At 41.6% G+C, this 17153-nt stretch overlaps 2 protein-coding genes and 1 long non-coding RNA gene across 7 annotated transcripts in view; 1 reads left to right on the top strand and 2 right to left on the bottom strand.

The window, feature by feature from the left end:
* Positions 1–5271, bottom strand: part of EHD4 (EH domain containing 4) — a 26256-nt gene extending 20985 nt beyond the window's left edge. The window contains exon 1 of the mRNA XM_035327867.1: positions 4923–5271. Coding sequence (XP_035183758.1) covers positions 4923–5161 — 239 coding nt within the window. The 5' untranslated portion in view covers positions 5162–5271. The remainder of the gene's footprint in view (positions 1–4922) is intronic.
* Positions 4036–17153, top strand: LOC118167913. Its single transcript, XR_004751287.1, has 3 exons — positions 4036–4345; positions 13216–13276; positions 16924–17153. It is a non-coding gene; the product is annotated as an uncharacterized LOC118167913 (long non-coding RNA).
* The window catches only part of LOC118167911 (cytosolic phospholipase A2 epsilon-like), a 37313-nt gene continuing 28378 nt past the window's right edge, over positions 8219–17153 (bottom strand). For 2 of the 5 annotated variants that reach the window (XM_035327864.1, XM_035327866.1), the window contains exons 14-19: positions 16937–17074; positions 15011–15118; positions 13742–13930; positions 12713–12879; positions 12065–12251; positions 8222–9517 (exon numbers count right to left, since the gene is read on the bottom strand). In XM_035327864.1, coding sequence (XP_035183755.1) covers positions 9207–9517; positions 12065–12251; positions 12713–12879; positions 13742–13930; positions 15011–15118; positions 16937–17074 — 1100 coding nt within the window. In that variant the 3' untranslated portion in view covers positions 8222–9206. Of the gene's footprint in view, positions 9518–9542; positions 10165–12064; positions 12252–12712; positions 12880–13741; positions 13931–15010; positions 15119–16936; positions 17075–17153 lie in introns of those variants that run through there. The other 3 variants (XM_035327861.1, XM_035327862.1, XM_035327863.1) reach the window with 3 other exon arrangements.

The following is a 17153-nucleotide window of genomic DNA, read 5'->3' as shown; positions in this document are numbered from 1 at the left end:
CAAGATCTCAAATGAAGGATGCACATATTTAAATGTTAGAACTTAGTGGAAACAGAATACGTACTTAAAGCCTGCCGGCATACCTTTCTGGATGGCAAACGAGAAGTAAGAGAAGCCACAAGCCTATCAGCCAAGCCTCCAGCCTACACTCTCACATTTGCCACTTTTCACAAACAGGATCAAACAATACTGCTTAGCTTTAATGTGAATGTATGAGTACTACTGTCCTCATTCTCAACAGCACCATCTGAAAAATTATCACATTGAAATACTAAGTACAAATTGTCAGTGCTGGTCCCACATCCAATGACATCACCAGATATAGCTTTCAGCACATCTAGATTAACACTGGCCTTTATATAATAGATTTGTTCTGGTCCTTAATCTAACAGCACTATAACTGTTCTACCATTGTTTCGTAAGTTTTGTAATTTTCCATTGTCTTGAGAAGACTTCCAAGCTGCTCTTCCTGCAAAACACATTTCCTGAAGTATCTATAGTATCATTGCTATCCATCAGAAAAGCTCATGAACCTGAGAGGCATTGGTGATGGAACTTCAATGGCAGTTTTCTTATAGATGACTAAAAAAATAATCTCATGGCCTGCTCATGAAGTTGCTGGCACACACAACATTTGCAGAATTTACAAAGAGTTTAAAGTGTCAAGCACCTTACAGTATATTCAACATGGTATTTTCAGCTCAGAACTCAAACAATTCAAATTCAGATTACCTGCATATTCAAATGACTAGACATAGAACAAATTTGAATAAAGTGCTACTGAATTGCAATGATACTTCCAAGTTAACTTCACAGATGCAGCTTTAAAAGCTAGGCTTTCAGAGAGATAACAATGCGGGAAGGAGAGAGCTCCTTCCACGTACTGAGTCCCACCCAAGAGCCAGAGTACTGGGCCTGCTGCAGCTATTCAGAGACAGCAAGCACTTGGTAAGGCAGGTATTTTCCATTAAGACACACACTCAGTCACATGTCACGAACCAGAACAGCCAAAAAGATACCCCAGATATCGACTGCTGGTTGTACAGGCTAGATCACACTTCCTCTCGTTATGAAAATATCAGTTTCACTTAGCCACACAAAAGGGAAGACCAGCCTTCTGTAAACTGAATAGCTGCAAATGTTTTTGTACAGTGTGTTATATTAGCACAGGAAGCTACCTGGATTTTTAGCATCTGTGACCACATGCCCTTCTCAGGAATTTTCAGCAGAGAAAGAGTTCAAAAAGATTCACAGGAAGAATGCTTAAAAATAGCATTTGTCCCAAAGACAGTCTAGATCAAACAACAGACATCCTGTTGACTCAAGGGACTTGCTCTTCACCCTTTGTTTTTACCTGGGCTATAAACTTTCTGCTTTGCTAGCAAACGTTCATCTACATCCCTTTGCCAGATCTATAGCTCAACTACAGGAAACTGGTTTACAAAGTTCCAGAGATAGCAAAGATTACTCACAGTTACAGATACTGATAATCATCTGAAGCCTGCATGCTTCAGTTAAGCCATACTAACGCACGAACACGGGCTAGCTGGACAGACCATCACTGGGCAAGGATGCAATGTGATGTATGGAGAGACAAGCTAGGTCTCCTTCCCTAAGGCTGTCCACCTCCACACTACGTGCTACCACAAATCCTCACAACTTTTTTTTTTTTTTTAAATGTAACAAAACTAACAGAAGATGTTTGCTATAATGCAAGAATTCTGCTCCAAATACCTCGTGTAAGACTTACACATAGTGCTAGTAACAAAGAAGACCCAAAGAAATTAAGAAAGCTCCCACAAAGAAAATATGTAGCCCCTTCTTGCCGTAAAATCGATTGCACATAATTTGCAGGCTCTAGATATTACACATACGAAAGGGAGCTTTCACAAAACTCAGCTCCAGCTGAGTTAAATAGAAGGAAGTTTACCATTTTAACCTCTGAGTAATACCTCTGAACAAAGTAAGAGCACGATCTGGCAAGCTGAGGAATTCACTTCTGTTTTTCCTCATCTTGATACGTTAAAAGGAAAAAAAAACACTTAGTCTCTTACACTTGTAGAATAGGAAAAGTGGTGATTACAAATGTACACTGATGATCCTGTCTCTGATACACTGCGGTTCTCTTCTCCTGGCCCTCCTTTCACCACTTCTTCCTCTAAAGCAGCCATGAGAAGTTGGGAGTATTACAGAAGCTGCACAGGTACAATGCCAAGCAGCTTACATGTAAGATAAGCACTTGGCTCTCACCCATCCTCCCACCCTATTAAAAAAACAATCATGTAAGTATTGCCATTTGGGCCTCGATGTATTTGAGTTGTTGGCATTGTTAGATACTTAAATGAAACAGCATTAGCACACTACGTCTTACTCAGACAGCGAAACTGGCCAGTTCCACTGCATTGTTCTGAGAGCAAACAGTAACAACAGCACCAAGTAAAAAACCAGAAAGGCTGACAGAAACCTGGAAGTGTTTGTTTTTCTATCCTAATCCCTCGGGACATTCAGTCATTACTAGATCAGTGTTTTCCATGAAGACTGAGTGGAAGGAACTGGGTGGATGTGGATGTGTCAGAGCTATGAAAACGTGAAGTTCTCACGGTAATTTCTAAATCAAATTATCCCGTGCTAGGTAGCCTCAAAAAGTTAATCTCAAATGAATACCCATCAGCTAAACAGATTTGTAGGTTCACGTATAAACATGATAGCAAACACAAAAATAGATCTAGTGTGTCCTCCTGACTATGAAATGAAAAAACATGAAACAAAAAGCAGTTTTAATTAAGGTTTAAAATAATGTTTTCTTGACCAAAAAAAAAGATATTGTCTAAACTACCTTCTAGAAAAACTTACAAGTTATAAACCATGAATTATAACAATCTTGAGAGAGTATGCCTTTTTTTAAAAAAACAAAAACAAAAAAAAAACAATGGAGAAAATTAATTTGTGGCTGACCTGGCCACTGCAGTATTTCTTCTTTTGTAAGTCTTCCCTTTATTATACGTACACATTTTCACTTCTCATTTCTTTGCCTTTTTTTCCTCCTTTCCTCTAAACTGGATTTTGAATATCAGTCACTGTGACATAACCTTAACACTGTTGTCATAAGTTGCTGCCCATGTTGAATAAAGAGTTTTCTCATGCTGATGCAGCCAATGATTGCCTACAGTTATTACCTATTCTGTAGCAAACCCTCATGTAATGAATGTTTTTTCTGGCTTGCCTGGGGAAGGTGTTAATGGTGACTGTGGTTCTTTAGAAGCAATTGCAACTATTTTATTACAGACAGGGTCTCAGTGGTCAATTCCTGTGAATTCCCAAATTCTCCAATATCTAGTAAGGGATTAAACCACACTGCGATCTATGTAAATTGGGGACAGGAGAAAGGGGTGCCTGGGTGAAAAGAAGGGCACATAACAGTAGAAGTTGCTTCCTCCATTCAGTCAGATATTTTGATAAAAAGCATAAGATATCTTTAACGCTTACATCAAATTTAGTTGATGTTTGCCAGAGGGTTCAAAATGTGTCCAGATATCTGCTCCCACCAGAGACCACTGAAGTCTCATCTCCCTGGGAAATAACGCTGAAAAGGTGGGAAATAGTTGTAACGAATTATATTTCTTTCTTCTTGCAGACCATCCATTAGTATGGGTCAGCCCTATTATTCTGTATTTTAGGATTAAAGAGGTAACAAGTTACACACAAAGCAACAACACCAGAAATCCTTGTGAAGCAGTGCAAGGCCTATCAGTGCTCCTGAGCGCAATACCGAGTTACGTTCAGTCAAATATGGGCAGCTGCAAAGGACAGAACACCAAACACCCATAAATCAAGAATGTGAGTTCCCGTCCAAGGCAAACCAGAGGGGAAAAAATTTCCTATGAACTGTAAATGACACAGCAAGTCGGCTGACAGGCAGAACAGGTTCTGGTACATCTCTGTTCCAGACCACTGTCCCACATTACCCGTGCTCTTGCCTTTGTCCCTAAGCCAGGTAAGAACGCTTACCTGGAAATACACCCAGCCTACCAGGGCTGCTAGAATTTGAACACATGTAAAGAAGAAAATGAATCAGTCAGCATGGGTTGAGAAACACATGAAACATTCAAACCACCCGCCCCACGAACACATACCTCCTTTCAGCTACCAATGGGGATCCCGAAACCAAGTTTCTCTTAGTTACAGCCCTACGTCTATTTTTAGCACGCTGCTCTGAGCAAGCCCACTCGGCATGTTCGCAGAAGTCAGAAACCACGGGCAAAGAAGCAAGGTGAACCTCAAGCCTGCGGCCAGCTGGCTGCAAAGCAGGCACGAAACATGACGGGCTCTGCAAACACCTGCAAAGGTGAGTAAAGGGAAACACGCTCCTCAATGGGGCGTGAGGAAGGGAGCACGGTGAAAGGAGAAGTGCCATGGCAAGGCTGCCAGGAACCTTTGGAACTAGAAGTGAAACATCTGTACAATTCACAGTAAGTGATGTTTCCTCTTCAACACAATTGAACTGGAGTGTGAGGGGGGAAAAGATCTTTGAGGACACTGCATGACTGCTGTCATGTTTCTCCCCAGTCTCCACATGCAACCTAAGTATTAAACTTCTTTAGGGAAAGAAGGGGCGGACATAAGGTTGCACAGCCAGCGGTGACAGTGCTTTTGATGACAAGTAGCCCCTTTCCTTCCGAAATAATTTAGAAAGAAGAAAAAATACGAAGTTAACAGGAAGCAGACAACGAGGTTACACTTTCCCGGCAGAACACGAAATCGAGAGAAGGGTCTGAAGCAGGAAGTAAGAGCAATACACAACAGCTGGAACTCAGCCCCCGAAGCCGCCCCCATCCTCAGCACAGCCCCTCAGGCACCCCGGGGCGCAGCAGCACCCATCGCCGGCTGCGTGTGGGGGGCACCCCCGGGGGTCCGCCACCTACCGGATGAAGGTGGTCTTGCCGGTGCTGTACTGCCCCACCAGCAGCACCATGGGCTTGTTCTCGAAATCGGCCTCCTCCAGGGCGGGCGAGTGGAAGTCATGGAAGCGGTAGTGCTCCTCCAGCGGCAGCAGCTTGCGGAGGTAGAGGTCCCGCAGCCCCCCGGTCACCGTCTGCACCACGTCGCCGCCTCCGGCGCCGCGCTCCCGCCCGCCGCCCTGCTTGCCCAGCCAGCTGAACATCCCGCCGCTGCCAGCTCCGTGCCGAGCCCAGCCGAGCCGTGCCGAGCCGCGCTGAGCCGAGCCGAGCCGAGCCCCGCTCCTCCCCGCCCACGGCCCTGCCCCTCCGGCGGGGCGGTGCCGGTGCTGCAGCGGGGGGAGGGGGGGAGCGCAACCCACACCACCTGCAGGCAGGGGCGTCCACCAAGGGGCTCCTAGCTTGCTATCATCCCCTCCAATAATAAAATACTATTTTTTTTTCATTTATTTGCTTATTGGGGGTGGGGGTATCCGGGTATCTATTTATCTATTTATTTATTTATTTTATTCGGAAGCAGCTTGCCCCCAAAGCCGCCTCTTATTTATTTGTTTATTGTACCTGCCGCTCCTCTTCCCCGCTGGGTCCAGCTCGGTCCCCGGGAGCGCAGCCCCGCGAGGCGGAGCCGCCCGCATGCCTGGCGAGTTTGGGTGCTGACGGCCCCGGGAGAGCTGCGGGGCGAGCTCTGCGCTCGGCAGCTATTTTAAACGCAGGGGAAATTCCTCCTATAGCGCTCATTTGGCTGGGGGACGTGCTTAGCGTCTTTGGCCATCAGTTTTACCCTTGGTAGTATGTGTAGCCCCAAGGGTGGAGCACCTTTTCCATTGATTTTGCAATAGATTTTAACGGAATACAATAGCATGCTCACTCAGACACGGTCAGTTTTTCATTTTACCTTATTTCATTTTACATACATTCACTTTTACATCAGTAATTTACACTAGTATATTCATTGCATTAGTTCATTAATTTTACATTAGTAAAATGAATATAATTTCCCTACCTAAAAAATGAAAGCTTAGGCTCCGAGTTAAAAAAAAAAAAAAAAAAAAAAGTCAGATTTTTTGCTGAGTCTGTGTGTAAATACGCTGTCGGAAATACAACTTTTGTGTCGCAGTCTTACCTCATTGCATCTTTTGCAATAGCCTTACAATCTCAACCCCTTTTTGCTGGTCCAGCACGCCTCCTGAGTCACATTTTTAGCTATTTACCTCTCTTCCTTCTAATTTCCATCATGAATATTACCTTCTCTCCATGTGCTGTTGCTCTTTTCTTAATGCACCGGCAGGTTTAGATGTGCCCTTTCCCTGTCTGCTTCCTCCCCACACTGTTCCTCAAAGAAGAGAGGTTAGGCTTTAATACTGCTCAGCCCTGAGCTCAGCCACCCCGCCTTTTCTTGGCTCCTTGCTTCACGTTTTATTTAGGGCCGTGCATGTGTTTTGCAATGCTTTGTTGCAATTTCCATGCTGAGTCTAAAGATTTTATACCACTTCATGTAGGGTATGTTGGCCAGCTTCCTCATTTTTTGAAATACCCTTTTTTGTAGTTTGGTTTTGTATTCCTCTCATTTTTATGGCTTTTCACCCTAGGTTGCTAAATGTAATTGCTATCTGTGCATTTCCATCTTGCCCCTGCTACCTCAGGGCTCTTTCAGCTGACATCATTACAAGTAACCTTTTGCTTTCCGTAAGATGCACTGAAATGGCAGATGCCAAGACTCTTGCTTTCTCATGAAGGATTGAATTCATTGATGCATTCAGTTTATCTGCTTTCTCAGGCTATCCTCTCAGCCTCTGTGAACTGGTGATTCAGTGCAGGACCGAGGCAGATGCAGAGCCCACGTATATTTTTTAGCCCTTAAAGACTGCCCAGTGAATGCACCAATCAAAAAAATTTTTTTGAACCCACATAAACATTTATCAACAGCAATATCCAGAGGCAAAGCAATCTGTAGCGTACTGGCATGGTGTGTGAAGAACTACTTTGCTTTGTTAACTTTGAGTCTGTGGCTTGCCAGTTTTGCTTATTCCCCTTGGGTCCTGTTTTAAAAGAGAGGCGGTTACCCCTTTGGTTACCCCTTTCATTCTACTCTATATTCTTGTTGAATATAGGGAACTCAGAGCCATGCGTTATTATTTCAGTCCTGCTGTATACTTTTTGAAATGGGGCAAAGTGTCCATTGTTCTCTGTGACCCTTTCGTGGTAGCTGGGAAGCTGCAGGAAGGGCCAGGAGGTGTTTGCACTCACACATCTAGCTCTGCCTGTCTTCAGACTTCCTGCCTAGATGCTTCCTGCTGTCAGTGGGAGAATTTGCCCTTCAGACAATAAAGCTCCAACTGTATATGTGTAACTGGGAGTGCTTCCAGATTCCCAGGTCTGGCTGTGCCCTTTGGCTATGTCCAGTCCAATATTGCGAAGAAAGCCAGCATGCATCAGCACGACTGCCACCTTCACCCTCTGGTTTCCATGGGAGGAAAACCCTGGCACAGAGCCCATACAGGAGCTGTGCAGGCTCCTGCAGCACACTCCGAGAGGTAATTGTGCACTGACCTAAATGGGAGACAGAAGGATTACATTTCTGTGCACCACCTGGCAAAGACCCTTGACTTTGAGGGCAAAGGGATTTCTAAGACTTCCATTTTCAACCCACAACAACAGGATCTCTTGCTAAAATAAACTACAGCAGAACAGATGACCAGGAAAGCCTGTAGGAAACAAACCAAGGGGCTGCAGGCTGGTAGATATATGTCAGTCAATAATATTGAATAAATAATTCAATAACATTGAGTAGCAGTTAAACTTACATTAGGAAAAGAATAAACAGAGACCTTGGATTCCATCTGTCAAAGCACAGCACTCCAATTGTGCTCAGCATTAAGAACAGAGCAACACTGAACTTAGACCATTAGAAACTCATGCCTCTCTCCCATCCATCAGAGATGCTCTATCTGTTTTGCTCAATAATCAAATGAACTCTTCCTCTCTCTATCATTCTGTGTATTCCTCTCAATAATAATATAATAATTATTATAACTATATTATTCCTGCATAATATAATGGAGAGGCTTATATTTTGTTTTGCAGATAACTTTAAGTTACTGGACTCTCTCCACACAGAATAATGTCTTACTCTGTGATCCAGGAGAGCCTGATTCCCACTTCCCACAGGTGGATGGATGAGCACTTTACAGAGTTCATATGAGGTTCTAGCTCCTTATCTACATGGTATTAGACCTGCTATATCTGCTTCAGGAAAACAGACTGCTCATATGAAAGAAGCCATGTTAATAGGACAACCAAAACATCAAAGAAAATTGAAAGTTAATAGCCAGCTTACTTCCACTGGACTACTCTGCAATAAGTTAAAAAATAATCCCATTTGGATAATATTAAGAATACAATTTTAGATCAGCTGTGCCTATGTTTCTCATGTCTTTTCAAATGTAATGTCTCAAAAAAAGTTTAAACTTTTAACTTTTCAATGTATATTAGTAACACATCTGGTCTACTGAAATAAATTAGTCAGTTCTTGTAGAGATGATCCTTAAATGATCCTTAAACTCAAATGATCCCAGGATCCTGGGAAACTTCATATCTAGGTCTGGAGCAAGTGTTATTTCTTCTTCAGTACTTTTTCAGCAGCTATGCGATAAGTTTGCATGTTGTTCAAGTCGTTTTTCTGGTACAGGAAGAAACTCCTAAAAGAAATTGCTCTACCGTGTATTTGCTGCAAAAAAATGTTTATTTCCTGTAACTCTGACTCAAAAAAAAAAAAAAAAAGGTGTTTTATTATATAAAGTTTAATATTTATTTACAATCACATAAAGAATCCTTAGCTTACAAATAGTCATCTTCTTGGTTTTCACTTAGAAACAATGGATTTTGTTCTCTGTTACAATTCTGGACTTAGAATCCTCTCTTTTCATGGCACAGGTAGAACACAAACACTACCAGCATCAACTTCCTCATGATCTCTTGTCTACATATTTCAGCCTTGGCCTGAAAGGTCACTTCTACAATTGAGAGCGTGGCACAGCTTCACCTTCACTCCAACTCCTGGAGTTGTCAACGAGGGAAGCACATTAATTTATTAAGGAAAAGCTCTGCTTTCTGTGTTTATTTCCTTCACTGGCAGACAGGCTGTAGCATTTCTGATGACAAACAAAGCATTCTTAGCATTCTTCAGCTTTTCTCTTTCTAATCAAGATCCTTGTGATTTTTTTTTCTTCATTAACAGAACTCATAGATATTTTATTTCATATTCCCTAGAGCTGTGCTGTTGGCTAGATGTTGGGATCCCTGTCTCTTGGGCACACACATACCCTCACCACCAGGTGGTTTCTCCAGTGGTTGCTGTTTCTTTTGCTGCTTTTTCCTCTCCACCGCTGTACGCAAGGCCTGAATAATCAAGTCTTTATTATTATGGACATTGTAGTAACTTAGGTTCACCAGCTTGTCAAAATCTTCCTCTGAATAACTCAGATTGTTTATGTAGTATGGACCACAGGTATTGGCAACATCAACATCACCTTCTGCCATCTCCGAGGGACTACGTTTCACCCCTAAGGGACAAACAGGGACTTGGTTAACAAGCAAAAAAGCGATTAGGGTCAGGGTGTTTCTTGGGCATGCACACACTATTGATCACTTCAGACATATTTTATTGTTGGGATATTGATTAGCAGCAGGGTGTAGACAAGCTGGTGGTGGTGAGGGGAGCAGGGGTTGTTCTGGGTACTTGTTGGGATTGCTAGGACAAGTAGAGCAAGTACAGTAGCTCCTCTTTTGAGCTAAGGGTGTGAGGCTGCATTCTACCCTGTATCATCCTCCACCCTGGGGTTGGCCAGCAGCCTGGTCTCCAGGTCACCCTCAGTGCTGATGCACCCCCAGCCTCCCCTTGCTGCCACCTTCCAGACATTGCAGCACCTTACATTTCTAGCCAAGGGGGCAAGAAAATTGCATTTACTCTTTCCCTCTTTCCTCGCCTTCTCCCAAAGCAGGTAACTGCAGCAAGGACTTCATTGCAGCAGAGTTTCTTTCCAAGCAACTTTCTGTTCCTTCTTTGTCTCCACATCTTATTATTTCCCTTACTGCTGTAAATATGTGCAGTTCTGTGGTTCAAACTTTCCAAAGGCAGTTCTCCCTTTTCAATGACCTTACAGATTATCTTCAACCCAGCATGATCTGCTACAATGACTCTTGTTGCACACTGGGAAGAATTTGTAAAAGATACAGAAAACAGACCTAAAAAACTATTCTATAGTCTAAGCTCAGAGATTTCACAGAGCCATTATCTGGATATAACCCAGAAGCAGATGGCATAAATATTTACTGTAATTTCCTTCAGCTACCTGCTACTATAAAAAACTACAAGCCTTATGTAAGGTCAGAAATGAGACTGAACCTAGTAGTTCCCAAATCACTGAATTTTGACAGGGACATTGAAAAGACTTTTCATGCCCATTTCATTATCCCAGCATTATCAACACACATATCACTGACTGAAGCAAAATAATTAGGCAAGTAGTCTCACAAGCGTCATCTCTTCAAATGCTAGACTCATCGTAAATGATAACTTGAAAACAAATCCCATTAACTTATTTTAATTCACTTAGCAGTAGTGAGCAGGTCCAAAGCTAATGCAGAATGCCAGGCAGAACTTTATTTGCAAGCTCTCACAGAGCAAACATTTGCAGGGACCTCTGCAGTGGGTTGCTGATACTGGGAGAAAAATATCCGCAGCTTATCTGGGGATCACAAATCTCAACAAATTTATGGATGCAGAAGATATAAAATGCACATCTCCTCACTTATTTTTTTTAGCATCTTAATAAGTCACCGTAAGTCAGAACAACAGCTAATCTCAGCTGCTATGATCTTTCAAGGTCCCTTCCAATCCCTGTCGTTCTGTGATTCTGTGACATGTCGAGCCGTTCTCAGCTCAACTGAGACTTGAAGTGTGATGGCCAGACAAGGACCTGTTCTCTCCGTTTAGTCTCAGCTTGCAGCCACCAACTGAAACAGTCAGGCTCGATTCAAGTGTATGCATATAAGTATACAGATCTCATGCAGGTCTTCACATACACCTACACACCTACTAACACCCTTTTTGAGACTCCCTGATAATTTATGTTGCCATATAGCACCTGCACACCATCTGACATACAGGTAGGTTGCAGAGTTAGGAACAACATCCCTAGGTTCTGCTAATTACTGAGCTGAGAGGGGAGGTAAACTCCCTCACAGAGTTTACAGAGAAGTTAATCCACAGTGATAATCCTGCTCTAGTTCTTTCTCATTTTCTCTTTTTCTAATTCTTTCTACAAAGGGCAACTGCAGAACTAACCTCTCAGGTATCCATCTATCTTTTGGTTTTCAGTCTGCTGTAGGGCTTTGAAGTGATTAAAAAGTAAGTGTTCTCATAGCATGAGCTAGGGATTTTAACATCTGGAGAAGCGGTAACTGCAACTTTTGGCACCAGCAGGGGTGGAATGTAGATCTGGCATACGGTTCCAGAATTTAGGATTTGTCTGTATTGAAGTGACTGGCAATGTTGCTATTTAAACTCTTTTAAGTTTCAAAGTAGGACCCACAGAAGCAAACAGAAACTGTCTGCATGTCTCAGTGCTATATTTTCATCGCTTCAACCAGTTCACACTTTTGTTTTCAAGGTTATCTGCGTAACAGTAAGCCTGGAAATGATTTTAAACAATGAAATCCTTAGATTCCCAAGAGCATTCTCTAACAGGAAAGGATGAAAAGTATGAGAGGAAATAGCACTGCTAATTTCTGCCATTGCAGATAAACAGAATACACTTTTCACTGTTTATCTCTAGAACCTACCCATGAAAAGCTAACCCCCCCCCCCCCCCCCAGCAAAACCCTGAAGAGGGACATTTATGCTCAAGGCTGATCCCAGCTGCTGCTCTACTGTTGAGGAAAGTTTATGTATTTTAATCTCCCTGATATGGTTCACATCTAAGCAAAGGGAGTCTGAACCTGCAAGTTGTTTACAGGATGATCTGAACAACAGATACTGTACAGTAAAAAAGAGAAAATAGAAGGCTACTGCCTCTATTTGATGATATGATGGGTTGCTGTAAACTTACCAGGTGCTTTGTATTCTCTGAAGGTGTCATTTACTAGAGGGAAAAATATCACAATAGGGGTCTCTGGACTCTCCTTGTCACCAAGGATGTAGCATTCCTTCAGATTTGGTGTTTCCTGATCATCTGGCACCTCAGTAGGGAAAGGAATTCCTTGGTTCGCAAAGTATTTAGAGGCTTCTTTCAGAGGCTGGTTTGCCATAATCGGAAAATAAAACAAAACAAAACATCAGAACGTACTGGGAACACTTTGAATTTGACCAAACCCAATTTCTCTGGGATTGCTTGTGGAGTAAGGGCCAAGTTCTGGCAGATTATGGCATGTACCTAATTTAGGTGTTGTAGACTGTACCAAGCTCTGGAAGGCCAGGCAGCAGGTGGTCTGAATCACCCTCTGCTTTTCAGATTGGGTGTTACAGTAGTTGAAATAATTAAAATTTTAAATGTGTTTAGCTTTAGCCATTCTATATCTAACTGACTGCAGATCAACAAAAATACATTTACATATGAAATGGGCAGATTCAGTTTACTAAATGCCTTACTGATAATAAAATACTGCTCAAAGAGAGTTTATGTGAGTAGAGGATTGGCCATTCTGGGAACTGAATGATGAAGCAGAGATATCAATAAAGAAGAATGTACAAGGCTCACCCCTGTCTGGGAACCTGAGCTGTAGTTGAAATGCAAAATGACATCCATTTTCCTTTCTGGTCTTGTAAGTGGTGGGTAACTGGTGGCAAAGGCAAATGCAGTATCAATCAAGATGAGGTAGTCTGTTGCTCCTGTCAGGTGGTTGGGCCGAGAGTCAAGCTCACAGTCTAGAGAAGAAGGATGAGTTTTTGAGGGGAGTAGCTCAATATGAGAGATGCATCGGTATGCTGAAGATAGTCAATTATTGCCAAAAGAAGAACTAGCTTTTTGTGTGTTTCAGACCCATAGCTGATAGCTACTGTACAGTCATTTCTGAATTCTTCATCTGACTTCCTATTTCCACTATTTACTTTGCAATTTCTTTTGCTTTCATGTAAGTAAAAGGGGTTAACTTGAGGGTCAGGAGAACAGAATTAACTCTATCCCCTAGTTTTGTGCATGACCGATGAGGAGAAATTCTTTAATAGGGAAAAAATTAAAATAACATCTCACTATCTCAACAGGCTGAATATTGAAAATGTTTGATGTTGGTTATGCTGTGTGAACAGGCACAAAGATGTTAAGGTAGGCAACCACAGCTCCTTGTGGAACATAGAAGATCTGGTACCAGACCCAGTACAGGTTCCTGAACAGTGCAACAGAAAATACTGTTATGAACATTATGTCTTGCTTACAAGTAAGAAGGTAACATGAAACAAGGCTCCATCAAACACCGCTTGATACTGCCTGGGCAAGAGACACCGTATGATGGCACCAGTCCCATGCCATAAGTGTGTAGGCTGGATGGCTGGCAGGAACATGTATGACTGACTGATCAGGGCCTATTGGTTGCTAGTCTTCACAAATTTTTTTAGGAACTTATTTTTGAAGCCTCTCCTACTGACTAATTTCACCTTTTTCAGTGACAGTTTCAAATATTATCAGAGAATGGGAACAGAACTAAAAGCCAGCTTAATAATCCCTTCAGCATCATTTCATTTTTAAAGCATAATTCAGAATATGCCTAAAAGCAGGATGTTGTTACCATACCTTTCCACGTAGAAAACTGGCTCTCTAGGTAGTTGTTGTTCATCTGGAGGCCCTTTAGGAAGTTGGGGACTTCTGAAGCTGCTGGACGTAACATGACGATATCTCGGAAAATGTCTGAAAAACTACCAGTGGGACAAACCACTCGAGTTTCCAGCTCATTTGGTCTTGTAGGGAATAGGGTTTCATCATCTGCAAAAGAAAGGATAACAATTCTTTTATGTGCTATCACTGTGGAGGTCAATCTATGCAATCATAATCTGCTTTAATATGTTCAGGAAAATTTTGACTTCTTGCTCTTTTCATAACCAGGATTTTCACAAATGTCAGTTTTCAGCTAAGTTTGAAAAAAATCATTTCTTCTCAGTCCATAGTGGTAAAAGCCTTGCTTGTATTTTAAATGAATCCATTTCTTCTACTATAAATTACTTTGTTTTTACCTGCTACTATATCCTGCATTTACCGTCTTCCTTTGCTACTTCATGTTACAGATAACCTCTCCATCACACAAATAAAAAAGGCATAAACACAGTATCTCTTACTAGCAAATAAAAGCTCCTTGTTTTAACAATCAGAAACTAACCCCTACAAGTGCAAGAAGATAAAATAAATCACCCTTTTTGCTACATTCCTCTTCCTTTTCATCTCCCCCTGTCTCCCCCCCCCAGTATGCCTGTATTATATGTTTCCCCTTGAAATCCTACCCTGCAAATCTTTCTTAATTTGGTAGTGAGTTTTGCAGATCTCATCCTTATGAGTAATTCAGAATGACCTACAATAGTACCTAAGTTTGTCTTTGTGTTTTGTAGACTCCAGACAGACAAGAATTATGCTTTCTTTTCTTTTTGTGAAGCTTCATGCCACAGTCCAAGTTCAAAGAGACAAAATGGAATCCTATGGATCATGGATCACCGGGGAGGCCTCCAGGCTCTCCTACTATATAGGGACATTTTTTTTTTTCTCCAGATTTACCTCTGTGCTCTGAAAATAGCTCGTATGAAGGCCTTTTTTTGTTTGTTTGTTTTGTTTTGTTTTGTTTTTTGTTTCCTGTGACAGATCCCATGGATTCTTTTCTTCACACAACTAAAATGATTACCATGCGGTAATACACAGCATGAATTTCCTCCAGGTTTTTCATATGGATTACAAAAAGCCCAGAAGAGGGAACTCCACAATGGCTTTGAAAAATTCAGTGAGACAACAGCAGCACATAGGAGAAAAAAGAAAGAAAAAGAGAAACTAAAACAACGTTATTGTATAAAAGTAACCCACCTATGTTGGTAATTTTGTCATGGGTCCATTTGTGCCAGAAGTCTTCTGAATGAACAGATATATACCAAGCATCCATAAGATTCAAAGAAAATACACTGCTCCAGATCCCTGTGGTGTAGGATATATTTGGCAAAAAGAAAACCAGTAAAGACCTAGAAGCATTTTCATTCACAATGACCTTCGTTACCTTCTTCATTCTCCAGCAAACTTTCCTCATTACGTTATCCTTGCAGGCAAATAAAAAGGGACTATCTTTCTGAATCAGTATATGAATGCATAACGTATGTAAAGAATTCAACTTATCGGTATATATAACCAGGGCTGGTAGTATTTTCAGTGTACCTGCTAACACCTTCAATTTTGTTATGTGACAAATAATGTTGTGCCAAGTAAATCTAATATTTTTACCTGCCCTCAACATTTCCTATTCCCAAATTCCCAGTATTGATAATTCTAAAGGTTTTACTTACTTGGGGCATAGCCATGTTACAGGTAGGCAGTTATCATGAAGGCCTGCCAGACAAAAAACATTCAAGATTCCTGCAGCAATCTCCCTCAGAACAAGGAGGCTGACTTGAAGGTTTTGAAAACAGGAAGTGTATGAATCTTTTGATTTCTCCTCTGGTTTGGAGGGTGGGGTGTATCTGGGCTATATTCTTGAGTTCTTCCCTCTACTAACTTACATTAAATGGTTAAAAAAAATAAATCAAATAGTGAACTTAATGGCAGTCCAGACTGCCACCTATCTGTAATATTTCAGGCTAAGAAAACAACCACTGTGGTTAGATGTGATGGGTGTACAATGGCACCTTCCTGTACCTTCCGAATCGTGGATCTAAACCTAGCATTTTGGGGGAAATTTGAGTGAAGGATGGAAAAGGCTACACCTGAGCAACTTGGCTATGACCTGAGCACAGTAATAGCATCTTGTGGGCAGAAGAATGGGCTCAGCTGTGCACAAAGGAGCTGCAGGACCTAGCTAGTCAATTCCTGCTCCGTCCAGGTGCCAGGGTGCAAAGTAATTTCATTTGCTGAAAAGGTTTGGAATAACTGTGTCACAGGAGTAAATAGCACTTGCTGAATTAGGAGACTCTGGGTCACTGGCAGGGAATAGGGATAGAAACATCCTAGCACTGCTCTACAGAAGTGATAAAGGGAGTGCCAAGGGGAAATATACAGGAAGGGGGCTAGTGACCTGCTGACATTTTTGACTGCAGAAGAGGAGATCTGGACACCTTGTTTGACTTCTCCAGGGAACAGGAGGTTTTAGCTGCAGACTGCTTTCTTGTGCCTCACTGTGAACTGTAGTGAAATCTCCACACAGGTAAAAAACAACAACAACAACAAAAAAACTTCTCCAAAAAACCCTGAAACTTCCTTTATGCAACTGATAGAAGAATAATGAGGCAAGAGATTGCTTTTGCAAAGAAAAAAAAAAAAAAAAAAAAAGTATTTCTTACTATTTTTATTGTTCTCTTGCAAGACAGAAAAATGGTATCTATTAGGAGCTGCTGGCAATCCAAAATGGAAGTGCTATCCTAGAGTATTAATCAGTGTTTGCTGCAGCAACAACATTTTGGATAAAGGACTGTACTGTAGAGACTCAGTCTAAAAACATACTGATGATTCAAATTTACTGCAATGTTACCCAACTTTTGATGCTGTCAAAGATACATAAATATTACGAAGGCCTCAATTCAATAAACATAACCTTATATGACATGAGATAAATCTGTTCAGCTGAACTGAATTGCAGAGAAAATAAAAAATCCTGAAGATGATGACCTGTTATCAATTCTAATATTTTACCATATTCTTTTGGCAGACAAAAAAATACTAACTACTTAATTTCAGAAGAGGGTTTTGCTCAGGATGGACTATAATAAATTACATTAAATTGCATGTTTCCCTAGATTGACAAATCACCTTCCAAAAAGCAGATTCTGGATTCTGGGATTTTCTTCATCAGATGACCCATGAAGAACTCACTACCAAAATCTTCTGCACGAATGAAGGCACCATATTTCAGGAATCCTACCTCGTAAGGAGTGAATTCTACCCATTCTGAAATGAAAAAGCACACAACAGACTGATTACAGCAGCAGAGGCTCAAAATAGTTGAATAAAACCTGATACTAGCCAA

Source organism: Oxyura jamaicensis, chromosome 5 (assembly GCF_011077185.1).
Source record: "Oxyura jamaicensis isolate SHBP4307 breed ruddy duck chromosome 5, BPBGC_Ojam_1.0, whole genome shotgun sequence".
NCBI lineage: Eukaryota > Metazoa > Chordata > Aves > Anseriformes > Anatidae > Oxyura > Oxyura jamaicensis.
This window is presented reverse-complemented; position numbering and strand designations above follow the sequence as displayed.